Source organism: Chlamydotis macqueenii, chromosome Z, assembly GCF_036417535.1.
Source record: "Chlamydotis macqueenii isolate bChlMac1 chromosome Z, bChlMac1.mat, whole genome shotgun sequence".
NCBI lineage: Eukaryota > Metazoa > Chordata > Aves > Otidiformes > Otididae > Chlamydotis > Chlamydotis macqueenii.
The window spans coordinates 929,110-948,774 of NC_141593.1; the positions used below are offsets into that span (position 1 = coordinate 929,110).

A 19,665-nucleotide genomic window follows, 5' to 3' on the forward strand; every position below is an offset into this window, starting at 1 on the left:
TTACAACATATGACCAAACAGAAACACCATCAAATGCAGAGAAAATATATTCTAACTCCTTATGCTTAAGAAGAATATTTGAACCTGGCACTCAAAAGTTTCTTTTGCTGTTTAACCACGCCATAGGAATCATCTGACGTTTGTACAGACAACTGAAACTCCTCCTGCGGTGTCAATCAGTTTAGTGATTAAAAATAAAATTTCTTCTGCATGTTTAAAGGGTAGAGGAAGGAGAAGCAGAAGAAACATTCCTTCTGGAGTCTATTATACCATCTGGTGCTATCTAAAGTCGCAAATCCAAATCCACAATAACCTTACAGAAAGCTTTGGTATGCAAGATCAGGGGACTGTTACAACAGGGCACTGAATATTGAAACTGCCATTTCATATCACCTGCAAGAAACTTTCCCAAGTTAATACACAATGTTCTTTCTGTTTCAGGTACATAAAATATTTATCAAGAAGGTCATAAATTGTCTGTTACCGTTCACAAGTCTATTTTATCATCAAGAAGAAAAAAAAACAAAAGTGATCCTTGCATTTTATTAAGCAAACACCCCTGAGTAAAGAGGCTGATATCCACTGTCTTCTCTCTTGCAAGTAAGCACGCAGATGCTCAGCATGCCAAAAAACTGAAAAAGAGAGAGAGATTTAGTTCTGATGTATTTTGTTTCAGACCCAACACCTCTATGTTCATTAGACTTTTTCATCATAGCAAGGACATTCATTTCATATTAAAAAACACTTAGAAAGCTTTTTTTTTGTGCGTCGATTTCCAATAATAGTTCCAGCTCAACTTTCTCCTCCCTATTTTCTCACATTAATTTACACATCCACATTAATTCTTGGTTACCTTGCCATAGGAAAAAATTCAGTGACAGCATGGGATTATTCTGGACTTAAAAGAAGTTCTGCAAAATACTGAAGCATATAAAATATGCAAATAAAGATAGCACAGAATATGCTAAAGCAATCTTTGCAGATGATCACAGGAGAGACTCTGTTGGGAGAGTTCATCACAAATAGTAACAAGACATGTAATGTGAGTATAGATTTTGGCTTCTGCATTGAGTCCGGGAGTGGGTTGCTAAACAGTAAATGTTCTGCATTGGCTCACCTTACAGCCGCCCTCTTATGGAGAGCAGATATTCAAAGAAAAAACATTTTGCTGTTATTAAATGGTTCAAATCTCGGTCAACAAAGAACAGGTTACCAATCTTGGAGAACAGGTACAGAGAACAATGACAAACCACCAGGCTAAAATGGTCAAATAGTTGAAGAAATGCCTATGCAACATTATGGTGTGCCAGTTGCAAGGAGTTTTACGGCAGGACTTTTCAAATCTAGTTTTCACCCACAAGATGATCTGGTTTCATATTTCCCTTAATTCAATCTTCTACGTCTATAAATAGCCCTGCTGGTTTCATGCCTTGTCATATTTCTAGCTCATTTTGATTCCAGGTCTCTAAGCACAGGACTATTCACTGGTTTGTATCCAAAAACAAACTTTGAGGAGCAATTTTTAAAATGCCAGTTAAAAATAGTAAAGCCAGTTGTTTTAATAAAGAATTCTAGATCCAAGCCTTTTAGCACACCCAGCTTTTTGTACTTCCTATCAAACAACCAAGATGGATTCTCCGTTGACTTGTCATCCCAAGTCCCCTAGTGGCTTTTTGGATTCCTCCCCTTATCATCAGGCAGATGAAATGGAGGAAGTTGGAAGAAAACAAGTAAGGAACAGAGGACCAGGTCTACTTCAGAGCCAGGAAAAGGCTGTAGGCCAATAGGACATGGTAGAAGAAAAAGCCCCGGGATCAAAGAATAAAAGCAGTATTATTTTCCATGAAAGGAGAGATAAATCATTTACCTTTACAATGGCAAACCCCAGGATTACAAGCATAGCATAGCTGATAACACTCTGCAGCCCAGACTCCAGCTCGTCTGCACAGCCCTGCCGTGAAAGAAATGGGTGAAAACAAATCAGAAGATGTAACTCAACTGTATGTTTTTTGTCTTTTTTACCCTCCCCTACATTTAAAAGGAAACAAGACCTTGTAAGGCCTGTCTAAGAAACCACTGCGGACCTGAGGGCTTCTGTTCTTGTCTTCCAGACCCGATGGCTTGTCATGCACCTCTTGCTTGGGGAGAGACACTGACATCTGCTGCTTCTCAGAATCTCCTCTGGCTCAGGTCACTTAAAGAAGGGCCCAGGACTCAGAGCCAGGAAGACCAGCAGTGGTAGCTGTAAAATTCAACTTACGGGCTTGTGTCCCAGACTGAAGGACTTGGTACACAATTCTCCAGATTCATGGTCTATCCTAGAAGAGTCTCTTTCCCTACTCTGGATCTATCTGAACAACTACGTGCCCATAGCTCTGGGCTTGTCATGTTGCTTCTGCAACCTTCTGCAGGAGGTACCAGCAGACTGACAAGACCAAACATCCAGACTGGTGCCCCTCCTGCATCATCTAGGAGCTTTTACAGAATAATGTGAGAAGGAAGTTAGCTAGAGGAAAATCACAGGGAGAAGAGGGTTTGGGGGACCAATTGCTGAAAAGAATTGGATGAAGTTATGCCCAAGCCCTGTCTGAAGTGTTCTGCTCGTTGGTTCTGGGTGGCTGAGAACGGTCATGGCCCAGCTGCGAAACTGTGCCCTTTATCCTCACCCGCATATTGAGTTCCTGCGGCTGATCCAGACGCCCTGTGCAGTTCTTCATCTCTTGCCTGCAGCAGCTCAGGGGGACGCTGTTGTTGCCGGTGGAATTAAACCACTGTGTGGTTGTCCAGTCACTGTAGTTCTTCACCCCACAACAATGAAGCTGCCAAACACAAGACAGTACAGGGATGTATGAATATATACGAGCATGAATGCAAATGTTGAATTAAACCTCTTTTAGGCATATGGGGCAACAGCTGCCCTCAGTATGCAGCAGATTTACAGTACTTCAGGAAAACAGCCATAGATACGATAGATCAACCTCCCTCTATACTTTATTACCTCCTTATGGGTTTGTTCTTTGTGAAAGCTCAAATATTTAAGTGACAAATGGCAGGACAGAGTCTTCCGTCATTTTTTCTATTATACAATACAGGATTCTCAGCAACAGTTATTCATATTTACTCACCTGGTCTCATCCAAAGGCAACTCATGTCAACAAGGTCGTTAGTTTACGTGAACTTCACACCAGGAGCCTGAAAATGCCAACTTGGCAAAGTAGAGAGAACCCTCAATTGCCCTGAAGAATCAGATGCTGAACACTGCTGCAGAGCGGAGTTCCAGGATACGACCATACTGACCCTCTTCCCCTCCTTTCCCAGCCTAAATTCCTTGTTTAGGACCCAACTGTTCTCTTTTAACTAATTCTCAGAACAATCTAAATGTTTTCGTACCTGTTCTTGCAAGTAATCCACAACAGTAGACTCTGGATTTTTCCCGTCATACTTCTCAAAGACCGAGCGCATTGTGCCTTGCACGTCAGTTTTTACCTATTTAGAGAGGAAAAAAACCCCACCATATTGTTTTAACATGACAGCTAAGAATTTTATCTAAAACCAATATATCCCAAACTGGATATTTTGGAATGCTGTAACAATGCAAGATCTATTCTTTACTTTTAGGTTACTACAGAGATGCTGATTGTTTGCTTACCTTTTCCCTATAAACAAATCCCAGGACAAAAGCGGATACTTCTGCAATGAAGATAACCAAGATAATGGCCAAGAACTGAAATTAAAAGAGAGAGACTGTGAGGAAGGATTCCACAGTATTTGAATTAAATAGCCCATTACCCATCACATTAATTTATAACGGTAGGTTATTGTTATCTGTTGTTGCTTCTCCAATCAAAATAGTTTCCAGAAAATAATTTAGAATAGATGGTTACTGTGTATGGCTGGGACTATGACTGAGGTTCCACAGGATCTGTGCCCAGTGCAGGCCATCTCCTCAACACTGCCATGATGTGACCTGTGTGAAGAGACTACGAAACACTTCACAGGGCAGCTGTCAAACAGGAGGCTGCACAGATAAACCAGCAGCTGAGTTTGGTACGTTGGGCACCACTTGTGGAACTCGCATCGCCTTCAAGGCATGAGCTGGGGGTCCAAAGTTATTCAACATGAACCTTTCTGGCTTTTTAAAAATCATTCTAGAAGAAGTTAAGACATACTTTCAGGATTCAGAGAACTAAAGTCAACAGGAAAGAAAAATAAATCTCTTTTTGCTTGCTTTGGAAATTCACATCTCCTCCTGCTCTCTCATTACCACCTTGCTTCTCAAAACTTGCTACTCTCCACGCTCATCTCCAGCAAACTAGCTGAGGCAGAGCCATGAAACTGCCCATGACTGCAGGTATTTTGACAAGGGCATGCAGAGATAGGACGAACGGTAATGGCTTTAAACAGGAAGAGGGTAGGTCTAGATGAGATCTAAGGGAGAAATTACTCACTATCAGGGTGGCGAGGCACTGGCCCAGGTTGCCCAGAGAAGCAATGTTCAAGGCCAGGTTGGACTGGGCTTTGAGCGACCTGGTCTGGTGGAAGGTGTCCCTGCCAAGGGCAGCGGTGTTGGAACTGCGTGATTTTTAAGGTTCCTTCCAAGCCAAACCATTCCATGATTCTATTTGTCTGTACAAGGCAGTGCAACAAATAATTTAGCCTGCACCTCACCATCAATCAATGCCTCACAGCAGCACGTAACTCCCACAACAGATCAGTGCTTCAGCAGCATGTTTCAGAATAATCTTTCACTTTCTCTTCTCTGCGTCCTGAGAAGGTCCAGTGTAGCACCTCCCATACCGCGCAACAGGGTGAAGAAGACAACATGCAAGAACGTGCAGCACTCACCAGCCCTAGGCCAACTCGAGACTCCCGGAAGGTGGCACAGCAGCCGATCAACCCAATGATGAACATTACCACAGCAACACAGATAATGATGACGGCTGGCAAGAGAGCATACTTGTCCTGCAGAAAGTTGTCGTAGCTCTTGTAGGTGTTAATGACGTATCCACCAACATAGCTGAGACCTGCTGCTGCTGCCTGAAATGTAATAAAGTTATTAGCAGTTATTTATTAAGCCTCTGCCCAGGAAAGTAAATATGGACCTTTTTGTAACAGCATAATTAAAATTTTAACTTTAGAAGTAATGACTACAGTATGCAAAGATCTAGAAGAAAAAACACTGCATCTGAAAGTAGCTACCTGTCCAAACTTTAACACAGAGAAGACAGAATTCACTTCCCATGAATCACTCCTCTACAAGTGAAGCACCACTTTAGCTGAGCTGCAACACTGGAGTCTGTTGACATCCGCCAGCCAGTCTCTCTGCAGAAGGCCAAGCTCGCACTGCCTGCCCAAGATCACCTACGTCCTACCCAAAACTGCATTTGCAGGAATCAGCTTTTAAGATGATTGCCACAGGGGTGAGTTGTTGGTTTGGGCTTTTTTTTTTTTTTTTTTGGCGAAAAAGTAATCCTTTCCACTCTTGCAACAGCATTAACCACTAAGACAGGCACCAATGTTCTTGGTCTCAGCAAAACACAATCCCTCCTTTTCCTGGAGAAAACAGATTTCTGCATCCTCTAAAATAAAGTCTCCTCTAAAGTAAAGTCTCTTCCAAAAGGACGTTTTGCCGATCGAGGCCAACATACAGTGCAGTAGTGACAGCTGCCCAACTCGGTACTGCCCTGGAAATAACACTGAAGGACTCAGCAATGCCCTGCCAATGCCTCACCAATGGCATAAAAAAAATTCTCTCGAGAGTTACAACAGCTCATCCACCCTCCACAATCCTGCAGCACAAGACGGTCCCTGTAAAAACGAAGCACTGTCTGTACTCACTGGAAACTTGAGGGAAACCAGCCTGTTTGTTTTCAATAGACTACAGCTGGATTTCATCAGGCAGCTTACGAGCAGTTCATTACTTCCCCCAGTGCTGTAGGTTTTAATTAACTCAAACACTCCTCACACTGGAGCTAGGACTTGCTAATTCCTTTACCTTGTTTGGCTCCTTCGCCTCCAGCCAGGTCTGGTGCCTGCCCTTCAATTACCTCCAAGTGTGGGGCACATCCTTCATTTCAGACAGCTCTCATCCCACACCACTCTTGCATTCCTGGACGCTGCCTGCACCTCAAAATTACCAGGATCAGATGCCCCAAGTGATGAAAGCAGGATCAGACTAACCCTTAGAGACAGTTCGCACACATCATGCTAGATCCTGCCGTGCTGAAGCTCAGGTACAGCAGTTCCTCTGCAAAGTGAGATACTAGGAAACGGAATAGGATGACCGGTTCTCAAGGAGGTTTTTGTTGGTTTTTTTTTTTTCTTGGCCACATGCATTGGGTTTTCAGGTGGTGCTGCTGATTAAAGCAGTTCCTATAACTTGCTTTATCTTTTCTTCTCATTGAGGAGAAATCTCTTTCCCATTTCCCTGTCTGCATGTGTACAGCAACCATGGCTTCTTCCTCTGCCCCTTTTTAGGGACAGAGGGAAAGGATGAGACCACTTTAGCTCATGGAGTGCCATTGCCTTCTCAATTCACCACCATGAGCAACCTCACCTCTTCCTCCTCCAACACTATGCCCTCGTACTCAAAGTGCGACAGGAAAGGTCCATCCTGCCTTGCCTTCAATTGCACAAAAAGAGCGAGGCGTACGACTCAAAAAGTGCATTCCGTATTTCTAGCCTGGAGAGCTGTATGCACGTGCAACTGTCCACCCATTCTCTGTTCTGGAAGAGCATCATCTCGGAAAGAGCAGCCATGGACAAGGAAGCAATGCTCTTGGGCTAACTACCCGTCACCGCGGAGAAAATGTAATTATGGGATTTGCCCAATGTATCCTTAATTTCTAATATTTTCTAGGACTGTTGAGCACTGTGATTGGCCCCGACCCAGTGAAAACAATGCAGATTCAAGACAAGGGAGGCAAGGGCTTTTATTAACCACAGAAGTGCTCTATTCAGCTGGGCCAGCATCAGCTCAGAAGGCAACTCGTACAGCTCCTAAAACGGTTCAGAGTTTGGCCCCTACTCCCATGGAAGCCATAAAAGACATCCAAGTGACCACAGCACAGACAGCGTGATGCTCTGGGTTGACTTAAAAACTTCTCCTGCTTGTGCATGGCAAAAAAATACTACATGAATGACACCACAGTTACTGTCATAGTCCTGTCTGTAGCCCCTGACGGCAGTTGTTGCTGAGTTTTGAACCCTTCCTGGTAAACACAGATATGGCTGAAGAGTAATGATATTCTGGTTTCTCAGGTTTTGGGAAATTTCAGGCAGGTGCACCATGACTCCAGCACGCACCAAGTCCTAATCCTCTACCACAAATACAGACATGACATGGTGATGCTCCCAGTCGCTCTGCTTGTACACCTAAAATCACCTCATCCTTGGCCTCTCTGCTGCTGCGATCACCACAAACCTAACACAGAGCTGAGTTGTGACTTTAAAAATTCCAGGCTACAGAAAGCACTGCCAGGTGGTCACCTCAAACCAAAAGTGGAGCCACCCACTAGCAGCACGAATGTTCAGGCACGTGCACTTTTAAACCGAGTGCTTGCATCTGGACACAACCGCTATTGAGGACGTATTTTCCTGAGGCCGTCAGCCTTTGGTGCGGCTCAGCATCCAGGCTGGGATGTCCCACCACAGTTGTCCTCAATCGCTGAGTGCCCACAGCCCCAAGAGCAAACCAGAAGGTCTGCGAGACCCTCAGAAAGGTTCATGATGGAGGAAGGCAGGCCCTGGGGAAATGGAACAGGGGTGACTATCACAGGAAAGGCAGCACAAGCTGAATAGCCCAGATACAAAAAGGCATAAACCACGTTTTTAGCAAGTAAATGAGTCATCTGCATTCAGCCGCAATGTCAAGTCAAAATGTGTACAACGAAACAGCCTTGTGACACAGTTAATGTGTACAATGCAAAGTTAATCATTTGTCATCTTCAGAGAATGTAAAGCCCTGCCCTTTCGTGTAACTCTAGTCCCAGCCTTTGCCAGTAGTTCTCTACTTCTAAAGACCATCTGCATCATAATTTCATCTTCTTACAGGATATTTTACACAAAAGAATCCCCCAATACTTCCATTACACTTGTGCAAGTGATTTAGACAACAGATACATTCTTCATCTCTCCTTTCTACTTTATGCCTGCTTTTCCACCTATTTTAAGCGTGCTCAACACGCAGCGCAAAGGAAACACGCACAGGAAATGTTAAAGATGGACCAACTGTAGGAAACTAAGAAAAACCTCGTTTGCTAGTCAAGGGCTACCACAAATTCAAAACTGCACTGTGAAGCCAATTCACTGAAGTCCTGTAAAGCCAGAACTAGCAAAGCTCCACGGCAGTAAGCCAACATCAGACGGTCCAGTGTTGCGTTCAAGGAGATTCTTGCCCACATTTTATAAAGGCAAATACGGAACGGCACTTTCGCAGCAGATTTTGTTGTGACATTCAGGATTGTCTGGGTTCTGGTCAGAGGCGAAACACAGCCCGTAAGAGGTCTATGATAGTTTCTGAACTTCTGCTTTCAAGCAGAAAAAGGAAGCGTAATGAGGTAAAAATAAAAGACTGTGGCTAAAGATCTAGTTTAAAGGAAGCTCACTTTTTTTTTTTTCCACGCAAACTGAGATACAGCCACAACTTTACACATGGTTTTTAATTCCAAGTGAAGATTTTGAAGCCTGAAGAGCAGGGTCGCTCAGGACTGGAAGGCATTTCAGCTAACGATCTGTTCCCCCTTTTATTTTTGCAGATAAGTCCCAGAGCCAAACTTTGAAAGCAAAGATAAAAAATATTCTGGAACATAAATCTGAGCTCTCCTCTTAAGCCTTCCCACTACTTAAGGTACGTTCAAAATCCAGTGGAGGGTTTTTCCCCCTAACATTGCAAAACCTTCAGCCCAGTCCGAGATGTATGATGAAACTTCTCTAAAAGTGAAGGATGACAAGAAAAGTCCTTTGCTCTGCTGAAAATAGAGCTTAAGTCAAGAGTAAAAAAGTGCAAAGTACACCTGATTAAAAAGGTTTCTGTTGGATTTAAAAAAAAAAAAATCTTTCACAAATACAAAGGCCAGTTTAAGCAATTACTTCTTCACGGTGAGTCAAACACCTTTTTGAACACATCTAAAATTACAAACAAGATTGCCAGGATTATTCTGAGAAGTTAATACTATAAATTGTTATTGTTCATAATTTTTTTTAGTCTCCTGCCTGGAAGATTACTTTCAGAAGAATTCAGCACAGAATAGGATCACACAATGCACAGTACTTGGCCCAATGCAGCTGGCAGAAACCCCAGGGCAGGCAGCCAAGGAGTGACGCAAGGCTGATAGAAAGAACCAGTTCACCTCGTCCGTTGTGGGGCTGCAACGCTGCCTGCACGTTGCTGTGGTCTGCCAGCAAGCAGAACATCCTAACCTTAACCTTCCCTCCCCAAACATCCCTGGCCTGACTCACTGGGGCTCCACGAAACACTGCGGGTATTTCTTTACAACGCTGGTGATACCCATAAGCCAAGCTGAAGAGATGAGGTAAATGTAAATTTTGCAAGAAGTCCCCTTTTCACAGCAACGGGGTTTTCCTGGACTGATGTTTGGGGCAGGGTTACTCACCAAGTGGACTGCACCCACCTCGTCCATACTTAGCCCAGCTGGCTGGGCTGGGGAGGCAGGAACACAGCGCTGCTGTGCTGCGGGAGCGTACAACGACGTACACAGTACGTATATAAAAAGCTGAAACGCTCTCCAGCCACACGGCGCACACGCAGCACCCTCAATATTCAATCTTGCCTGAAGAAGGCGATAGGACTGGATGGCTGTAAAGAGCCTGAGTTGTCTCACTGACGCAGAATACGACAGCCATTGGAAAATAGTACATTTTATATATTTGTTAAAAGTACAGCAAGATTTTTACCTTGTGTTCCACCATCAGAAGGGGAATTTTTTATATTCTGATGTCCATGAACCTCTGTCCTTCTGGAAAGACTTATGGCCATGCAGACACTTCATGACATTTTATCAGTGTCACAGACAAAGAAGGGGGCCCTTAAACTTCCCTCTCTACAACTGCTTTGAAAAAGAAAACCAAAATATAAAATTTGCATCTATCAGGCAGAACAGATACTTTTCCACCTTCCCTTATTCGTTTTAAGTTGACCTTATGTGAGGGCTAGGAAGAGAGGTTTGTGTTCTTCCCTCCCCACCCAAACCCAAATAAAATACAGTAAGGGAACTAAACTACTAGCTATGAAGTTAAAAAGTATTGTTTGTTGTTTTGAGGTTTTGTGTTTGTTTTGGGGGTTTTTGTTTTGTTATGTTTTGTTTTGCTTCTCCCATTTCAGAGTGTTGATTTGATAATCTGGTCTGTTAACGTGGACCACTACAGGGTGTTCTTTTTAAAAGGACCTGAAGCTGGAGAGTGGCCCTCATTCTCAGGCTGGTCAGTTAAATATGGAGTGACAAAGCTATAGTGTTAAAAGGAAAAATCTGTAAAATCAGGGTAAGTTGCAAATTCACCAAACAAGGGTGTTCACCAAAATGTATCCTCTACCGTGTAAAAGAACTGAGGAAATGAGACATGAACTGGCATTTCTCCCCCATCAGTCTTCAGACTGGACTTCCCCAGGGCGAGCACTAATATCTGCCAAAGCACAAAACTTGGACTGATTTGACTTTGTCCCATATTTTTAACTTTTTGTGGAAAAAGAAAGTTATAGTAAATAATACTGCTTAAAGAGTAGTAAGAAGTTTTTTCTCCTACAGCATACCACTACAAATACGTACTGGAAGAACTACCAATATCCGCACAAACACTTCCCGAACCATTCCCTTCTAGTTCACCATTACACAATCAGCTCACTGAGGTGTTCTAGTTAATTTTAAGGCTTGAAAAACCACTTTTCACCAGGATCTTTGCTCAGCAGTGTTTTAAGTCACAGCACCTCACCCAGTTCAATGCCTGATGCTGATGTTTTGTCTTCACATCCAGCAAAGGCACTGTGTACTTCTGAGAAAGCTTTCTTCATTTTGTGCTCGCTTGTTGTGGTTTTGTTTAGTGAGGGGGGGCCTAAGGTGGCAGCTTCTGTACGAAACTGCTAGAAGTTGTTTCCCCTTTGTTCAGCGGACTCAGCTGGGCCTAGGGCAGACCTGCTGCTGGACAAGGCCGAGCCAATTGGTAACAGAAGGGTCCATGATAACGTCTCTGCGATAATGTATTTACGAAGGGGAAAACAAAGGAAAAAAAGAGAAGAGAAGATGTGAAGAAGCTGAGTGGGGGCAGAGAGGGGGAGGCGCGAGCCTCGTGGGCCTTGCAGGCCTCACCCTCTGGCCTCTCGCCGGGCAGCCGACTGGGCCCAACTCGGCCCGGCCCGGCTGCAAGAAGCGGAGAGGAGATGAGAAGTGAATGAGATGAAAAAGGATCCTGAGAGGCGTCTGCCAGCCTGTTGTGAAGAACTTTTCTTGTGAGAGGAACTGCTGCAGATGCCAAGGTCAGTGAAGAAGGAGGGGGAGGAGTAATGTGGCTCCTGGCCAAGATTCCCCTGCAGCCTGTGGTGACAACCATGGTGGAGCGGGTTGTCCCCCTGCAGCCCATGGAGGTCCATGGAGGGGCAGAGACCCCCCTGCAGCCTGGGGAGGACCCCACACCGGAGCAGGTGAAGGCCTGAAGGAGGCCCAAGGAGGCCCCGCTGGGACAGCTGTTCTGGAGGGACTGCACCCCGTGGAAGAGATGACCCACGCCAGAGCAGTTCCACAAAGGACTGCAGCCCGTGGGTGGGACCCCACTATGGAGCAGGGGAGGAATGTGAGGAGTTCTTCCCCCGACAATGACACAGCGCCATAAAACAACGCGTGATGAACTGACCGTGACCCCCATTCCCTCTTCCCCCCTATGCTGTTTGGGGGGGAAGGAGGCAGAGATAATGTTAAGCCTGGGAAGAGGGAGGGGTGGGGGGAGGTTATCTTGTTCCCTGTCTCATTCTCCTGCTAGTTTTAGTAATAAATGAATAGTTTTCCCCAAGTCAAGTCTGTTTTGCCCGTAACGGTAACTTTAAGGATTTCTCCCTGTCCTTATCTCAAACCTCGAGTGGTTTTTCTTATATTATCTCTCCCTGTTCCCTGGGAGGATGGGGGGAGTGAGAGAGAGACTGCGCAGTTTGGTCCCGATCCTGGCTGAACTACAACATCGCTTTAATTACAACTTCTATGTAAAACTTCATTTTAAAGTTAAATGGCCCATCAGACCATGCACCTCCCCAGACCAGACAGGCTCCCTTGGCCTGAGGCAGAGCTGGTTTTCCCCCAGCAATTAGGGAAACCTTGGCTCAGCATTTCCCATCCCACTTGCACAGATTCCTCGCCATTTTCCTTTCCTGCGTTTAAAACTCTCACCTGGGAGGGACTTTCTGGCTTCAACTACCATTTCCCACCACGCTCATGGTGTTCATTTCTCTGAACAATAAATCAATTATTGCTGCACTTGTGTGATCTGACTTCATCCAGGACAGCGAGTGACCCTCCACCTGTGGGACAGAGGAACAGGCAGCCTCCAGTGTGCTCATCAGACGACAACGTAGGCAACAGCTGCTACGGAGCGGATGTACTCACCATCTGCTGCAGCTCCCAGCCACAGATAAGTTCACAGCCACCACAGGCCATGCAGCAACGCAGTACAAGGTCACATAAGCACAGAACAGTTGGGATGGGAAGGAACTTCTGGACATCATCTGGTCCAACTCCCTGCTCAAGCAGGGCCATCTACAGCAGGTTGTCCAGGACCACGTCCAAGCAGCTTTTGAGTATCTCCAAGGATGGAGACTCCACCACCTCTCTAAGCAACCTGTGCCAGTGCTTGGTCACCCTCACAAAAAAAAAAAAGGGTTTCCCAATGTTCAAAGGGAACCTCCTGTGTTCCAGTTTGTGCCCATGGGCTCTTGTCCTGTCACTGGGCACTAGTGAGAAGAGCCTGGCTCCGTCCTTTTGGCACCCTCCCTTCAGGTATTTACATACATCACAGAACCATAGAATTGGCTGTGTTGGAAGGGACCTTCAAGATCACCCAGTTCCAACCCCCCTGCAAGGAGCAGAGACACCTTCCACCAGATCAGGTTGCTCAGAGCCTCATCCAGCCTGGCCTGGAATGTTTCCAGGGATGGGGCATCCAGAGCTTCTCCGGGCAACCTGTGCCAGTGCCTCACCACCCTCACAGTACAGAATTTTTTCCTTATATCTCATTTAAATCTTTCCTCTCTCACTTTAAAACTATTACCTCTTGTCCTATCACTACATGCCCTTGGCAAAAGTTGCTCCCCATCTTTCTTCTAAGCCCCCTTTAGGCACTGGAAGGCCGCTCTCAGGTCTCCCCGGAGCCTCCTCTTCTCCAGGCTGAACAGCCCCAGCTCTCTCAGCCTGGCCTCACAGCAGAGCTGCTCCAGCCCTCTCAGCATCTGCGTGGCCTCCTCTGGACCCTCTCCAGCAGCTCCACGTCCTTCTGATGTTGGGGGCTCCAGAGCTGGACGCAGCGCTGCAGGGGGGTCTCACCAGAGCGGAGCAGAGGGGGAGAATCAATACGATAGACATCGATAAGATTCCTCTGAGCCTTCTATTCTCCAAGCTGAACAGTCCCAGCTCACTCAGCCTCTCCTCACAGGAGAGGTGACCCAGTCCCTTCATCATCTTCATCCCTCTGTCTAGTATGTCCACGTGTTTCTTCTACTGGGGAGCCCAGCACCGGGACCCAGCACTCCAGATGTAGCCTCACCAGTGCTGAGCAGCGGGGAAGGGCCAGCTCCCTCCTCTGGCTGGCAACGCTCCTACTGATGCAGCCCAAGAGCACACTGCTGGCTCATGGCCAGCCTCGCGCCCACCAGGACCCTCAAGGACTTTTCTGGCAAGCTGCTTCCCAGGACACGCATGGCTCTGCTCCCCACTGTCCTACAGCTCCTTGAGTTTCCGAGGCCTTGGAAGCCTACAGCTTCAAGTCTTTCCCCACATTTTCCTACTGGAAAAAAAAAATACTGGCAATTTAAAACCCTAGCACATACATTTCTATGTTCCCTCAGACTCTCAAGTTGTGAAAACATCGATTTGCAAAATAATAAAAAATACCGAACTCAGCAAGTTGGCTTTGAATTGGAGCAGAAAGCACCAAAGCTGTGAGTCCCTACCAAGCTGTCCTCATTGCCAGCAGCACCCACAGCCTCGGGAGAGACTGACCACTGATCTCATGCCAGTTATTAGCCACAATTTCAAATCCTTTAGACCAGTCTCCTCACGTGAAGTACAGAGGTGGGACACACCTGACAAAAAATGTACAAAGCCTACTTCTCCAGACCCATGGGAGGCTCCTCAAAGTACACGGTATCTAAATATTCAGCTGCAACGTACAACTACAGGGCATGTGTCAGCTTGCCTTCAAAACACACTGCAAGTTCTTCTTAGAATTGTCCAAGCATGTTGTCTTCTGTTCCTCAAGCCTAACTCTGGGGTTTTTTTCCCCATCCCTAAAAGCCAGCACATATCCTACAAAGCCCACGTGGTGGGATGTCCTCGTGGAGACATCCACACCAGTGCAAAGCAAGGAATCCTGCCCCAAATCCTCTGACTTCTAATGCTTAGACCTCTGCCTTGGGGCCAGCGTGCTGCTGCTCATCAAAACCACAGAGCATCACGCACCTCTGAGGACAACAGGACCACTGTTAGGAGAAAGCAGCACCACCCTTCTCACTCTTCTCCCCAAATACAGACATGGACTGCAGGGAAAGAGCGTGCTGTGAGGGTGACTTGAGCTGAGCATGTATGGATTCATCAGCTGCTGCCAAGCCGTCTTTGGTCTGAGCAGCTGGTTCAGACACAGAACACCCTCTAGTTCAATATCTGCCTTCAGAACCATCCTAGGTCCTTAATAACCTGTTCCTGGCTCTTGTGACTTCCCTTTCACAAGCTACGAACTGAAAAGCAAAGAAGTGCACCCAAAACACAGCGGCGCTAACAGTAACGTCTGGGAAGACTTCTTGGAGCTGCTAACAGGGCAGATGCCTCTAATCTGCCCTGAAATATTGCTTGTCACCCAGCTGAAAGGGAAGGGACGCGGGGAGCAGGGCCACGTGGCTGGTGTGTGCCGCTTCCCATAAGGACAAGCACAGGCTGGGATTCTCCTACCACAGAGGGATCCCGCCAGCTCCACGGTAAAGTAAACGCAGCTTGGCGGTACCGCGCTTTTGGGGAAAATGAAGAAAATGCCCAGTTCATACATCAGCTACAGGAAAGAGCCACTTTCTGTTCCCCCCGGATGAAGTGTCCTTCAGCTCTGAACTTTTTTGGTGTTCAAAGAAGGTGTAGATGTGGCACTCCAGGACATGGTTTAGTAGGCATGGTGGTGTTGGTGGTTGGACTTGATGATTTTGGAGGTCTTTTCCAGCCTTAAAGATTCTGTGACTCTATGATTCTTGAGGAGGGGTAACAAAACGTGAACTCCTGAGGAGCTGCAGTTGTCAGAGGCCCTTCTACAGCCTCTGGTTTCGGAGACCTAAAAATGATGAAACTCACAAGGAGGCCAAAGTGCTTTTAGGACGAGATCCACAGCGTTTTTACAGCCTTGGGGAACACTGGGGACAGCCAGACTAAGCTCGTTGCCCAGAATGCACAGGAAAGGGTCAAGTTTTTCACACCATATCTGCATCTGAACGCTTCCCCTTTCCCGACCACACAGCACCGACACCTTAGTGTTAATTTTATCTGTGAGGCCCCTACGCACACAGCAAAGCTCATTTTCCTCAAAGGCATTTAAGTTCTGCTTCTTGATTTTGGGCAGAGCAGTTTAAAACAATGAGGAACTTTGCCTTTTCAAGGCACGCTCAATAAATCACACCAGTGCCCAAGTCCAGTACCAAGCCCTGGCATCAGCTCCGTCCAGTGACCGCTCCGGTTTGTGTACTTGTTTTCCCCTCCATGGTTCAGCAACGAGTTCCCAGCAGAGCTAGAAAGGAACCCACTGCTTGTTTCTTCCCACCCAATGCTCCTCACGCTGGGTCAAAATGTATCCCAGCCCTCCCCAGCTCATCATCCCCTAGGTCCCGGGGACCCCAACCAGTACCACGGCTCCATCAGAGAGACAGAAACAAGGAGGCCAGAGGGAAACCTGTCTCAAGCCCTTTCAGAAGTGGATGAAGGACCACAGCTTTACTTGCTGAATGTGATAAAAAAAAAAAAAAACAACCCTAAAGCTCTTGGTTAAGCAGCTTTTTCCACCATGGGCGCTGCTGTGAGTCAGACAGACCCCGCGGCCGATCAGCATCACTTCCCCCACCCGGAGCAGGGACGGAAATTCTCCTCTTCATTAGGTTTTTTCATTTATTTTTTAAGTACCCTGAAGGAGAAGGTGAGCAGGTACAAGGTGCTAATGGCTGAATTCAGCAGCACAGCTTTAAGATTAAAGAAGGGAGGTTAGAAGAAAAGCAACCTGAGAGGCTGTTCAGACCACATTATATGGAAATATCAGAGCACGAAACTTTCATCTAGAATCACGGAATGGTTTGGGTTGGAAGGGACCTTCAAAGCCCACCCAGCCCAACCCCCCTGCCAGGAGCAGGGACATCTCCAACCAGATCAGGTTGCTCACAGCCCCGGCCAACCTGGCCTGGAATGTTTCCAGGGATGGGGCATCCACCACCTAGTTTTAAGATTCCCCGTTTCTTCCCTTGGACCAGCAAGTGAACCCCAGCATTTCACCTCTCCCCTTCCAGGAGCATCATCACATCCCACCCAGCCAAGTCCCCTCACAAGACATTGCCAAGAACTTCAGAGCCTCCTCCAACCCTTCCCCTCTCTCTTTCAGTCTCCTTGAGTTAAACCACCATCCCCAGTGTCCACCTAGAACACGCCAACGCCCACTTACCAAAATAACCACACACCTGGACCTAATTAGTAGGTGCTAAAAAGCAAAACTGGAGGCGGGCAGATCCCCCACAGCTTGAAGCACCACCCTTAGTAACCGTGTAGTTAAAACAGCTTCCATCAATGCCTTCTTTGTGGGGGTTATGCCCATCTACAGGCCCCCAGTCTCATCCCCGCAGCAGAGCCTGGAGGGTATGAGAGAAGTTGCTTTTTCACCTCATTTAGGAAACAACTATTTGTCATTCTGGAAAAAAAAAATCTGTCTTTCTTCACTCCTGCGCAACGATAACGATCAGAGATACAAAAGCGGATTTATTGCCTTTTTAGGACATTTCCAAGGAACAACCTTTGTCAAAGCACAGCAACTGCACTGTCTGCTGAATATGCAGGTGATTAATTATTTTCCATAGTAATTTCAAAGCTGGGCAAGACGTACAGCATGCAATGCCTGAGCACAAATTACTCCTTAGAGAAGGACTGTAATGTTCTTTGGAAATGTTGTGTTCTGATAGTTAGTGATCTGGAGCCTGGAACTTGTAGAGCCCTAACTGTTAGAAATGTTCTGAAAGAGCATAAAAGAGTCAGTTCCTCCTTCCCCGCCCTCTGAAAACCTGAATTCCAGGTTCTGCAGTTCTGCGGCAGGAACGCAATTACCACGCGTAATGGTGGCGGCGGCGGCAGCCTCTAAACGCCAGCTTTGGGGCTGCACTGCTTTTCCTAGGATAAAAAAACACAAAACAAAACACAAAAAACAAAGGGCCGGTCTAGGTTTCCCCAAGCTCAGAGGCGACAGACATGCAAAAGGATAATTACTGATGGTCTGTGGATCCAGATGACCTAATAGCTTCCACCACGATTAGAGAGTTCCTCTACAGCAGAAGAAAAGGTACCAGACACGTTTCTCGGCGGACATCGAGCTGTTTGATTTTTTAAAAGCTAAGCAGTGATGCTAATCTGAAGTACGCCCCAGCTGAAGCTCAGGGGATTTCCATACGCAAACAGTGAGATGCTCTGATGTTTCTCAGCGAGTATTTAAAAAAAATCACCTCAAACCAAACATACACGGTGAGATCACGTTACCCGACGCGCAGCAGTAAGCACAGCCTCCTGCACCGTTCGGGCTAGCGATACCAGAGCCACCTGGAACTCACGCAGCAATAAATTGTGCCCAGTCCCCGTAAAGCAGGGACAGGGCCGGAAGGGGACAACATGAGGTTCAACTGAGCCTCTTCTCCAAGAGCAGCACACCAAGTCCTTGCGTGATGACGGGGCGGGACATTATGCAAACTTCCCCGTGCAGGGGAAAAACCCAAGACTGGCTACCAGAATAACCGCCCTGCTCTTCCGAGCGGTCACCTGCCCCAGGACCTGCTGTCGCTGTCCTGAGGTGGTGTCGTGGTTTTGTTTAGTAGGGGGGGGCCTGGTCCTGATCAGGGCTGAACTACGACAGGTGGCCACGCCACGAGCCCTCCAACCCAGCACGGGTTAAGCTAAAAAGTACACAAACCCAACCTCCTTTTTTTTTTTCTTTTTTTTTTTTTTTTTTCTGTTTGCTTCTAAGTAATTATTGAGGAAGTGATTTGTAATGGCCTAATTGTAGCAAAGCATAGTTGGAACAAAGTTCTCAGCCATTTCCCTCCCCCAAACTGGGAGGGCAGCCCCTCACCCCACTGCAGCCAAACAGCTCCATTTGTTTCCAGTCGCAAAATGAGCGGGTAGGTTGCATTAACGTACACGAATATGTAAAATGACATTAAGAACACTACTGAAAAACCTACTGCGTCAAAAATACCTCACAAAAAAAATCCTGAACTCCAACACTGTTTGTTTTTTTTTTTTCTCTCAGAAACGTAAAACCCCCAAATATTGCTCTTTAACAACACAAATACAAGTTTTTCTTGTAGAAACGAGTAAGAGGCACATGCCCACCGGGAACGAAATGCCCGACTCACTCTGGAAAGGCCGGTTAACGAAAACACGGGCACGTCCCACAGCACCGTCTCCTCCTGCCCGACACCCGCGACACCCCCCCGCGCCCCCAAACCCACGCGTGTCCCGGCGCGGTACCCAGAAGGCGAGGCTCAGCAGCAGCAGCACGGTCTTGGAGGTGATCACGCCGCAGTCCATGGCGTGGGGCAGAGAGAAGGGCTGTGGGCTGAGCGAGCAGGGGACCGGCGGTGGGTCCCGCGTGGGTCCGCCCACCGGCGCCGCCCCACAGCCCAGCCCGCCCCGGATCTCCCCACCCACGGGCAGTGTTTCCCCGTGGCAAATTTCCCAGGCAAAGGGGCTGGGGAGCAGCGGCAACACATGTCAAAGCAAATTATTGTCGACTTCAACGTGGGGGGGGGGTATTTTTTTTTTTTTTTTTTTTATTTTTACTTCTGCAACTTTCAAGCTCTGTTAAACCGAGCTTTTCTGCAAAGCTCTCACTGTGGCTTAAAAGTTTCCATCAATTCCAGGATTGCTAACCCACGGCCGACCGTCTCCCTTCCTCCAGCCCTTCTCAGCCTTTTCTGGTTTGGCACTGTCTCACGTCTGCTTTTGCCACCCCACGCACCACAAACAGCGGGACGGCGGCCACCGCGGGGGTCTGGATGCCCACCAGTGCGTCCTAAGCACTGAAACGTGAGGCTGAGCAGCCGTGGGGAGAGGGACTGGAATCTGGCGACCGCAGAGGGCTGCAAACATTGCTTTATTTCCATCAGCCCAGCATCATGCTTTTTAAAAACAAGGCGAGGGTGTAGGGCTGGCAAAAGATCATCTCTGGCAGCCG

The 19,665-nt window shown here is 47.0% G+C and overlaps 1 protein-coding gene across 1 annotated transcript; it reads right to left on the minus strand.

Moving 5' to 3' along the window:
• Positions 1–473: 473 nt before the first annotated feature.
• LOC104483523 (tetraspanin-36-like) lies at positions 474–19,085 on the minus strand. Its single transcript, XM_086771146.1, has 7 exons — positions 18,960–19,085; positions 4,846–5,037; positions 3,650–3,724; positions 3,391–3,486; positions 2,667–2,819; positions 1,868–1,951; positions 474–632 (listed from the first exon to the last, which is right to left on the minus strand). The coding sequence occupies exons 1-7, from the start codon at positions 19,017–19,019 to the stop codon at positions 546–548; spliced, it is 747 nt and encodes a 248-aa protein (XP_086627272.1). The 5' UTR covers positions 19,020–19,085; the 3' UTR covers positions 474–545.
• Between the last annotated feature and the right edge of the window lie 580 nt (positions 19,086–19,665).

Coding starts and splice junctions, on each gene's coding strand:
- LOC104483523 (XM_086771146.1), bottom strand. CDS start 19,019: ATGGACTGCGGCGTGATCACCTCCAAGACCGTGCTGCTGCTGCTGAGC. Junction 3,725..4,845: donor CTCGAGTTGGCCTAGGGCTG/GTGAGTGCTGCA, acceptor TTTTAATTTCAG/TTCTTGGCCATTATCTTGGT. Junction 1,952..2,666: donor CGCAGGAACTCAATATGCGG/GTGAGGATAAAG, acceptor CTTTCACGGCAG/GGCTGTGCAGACGAGCTGGA.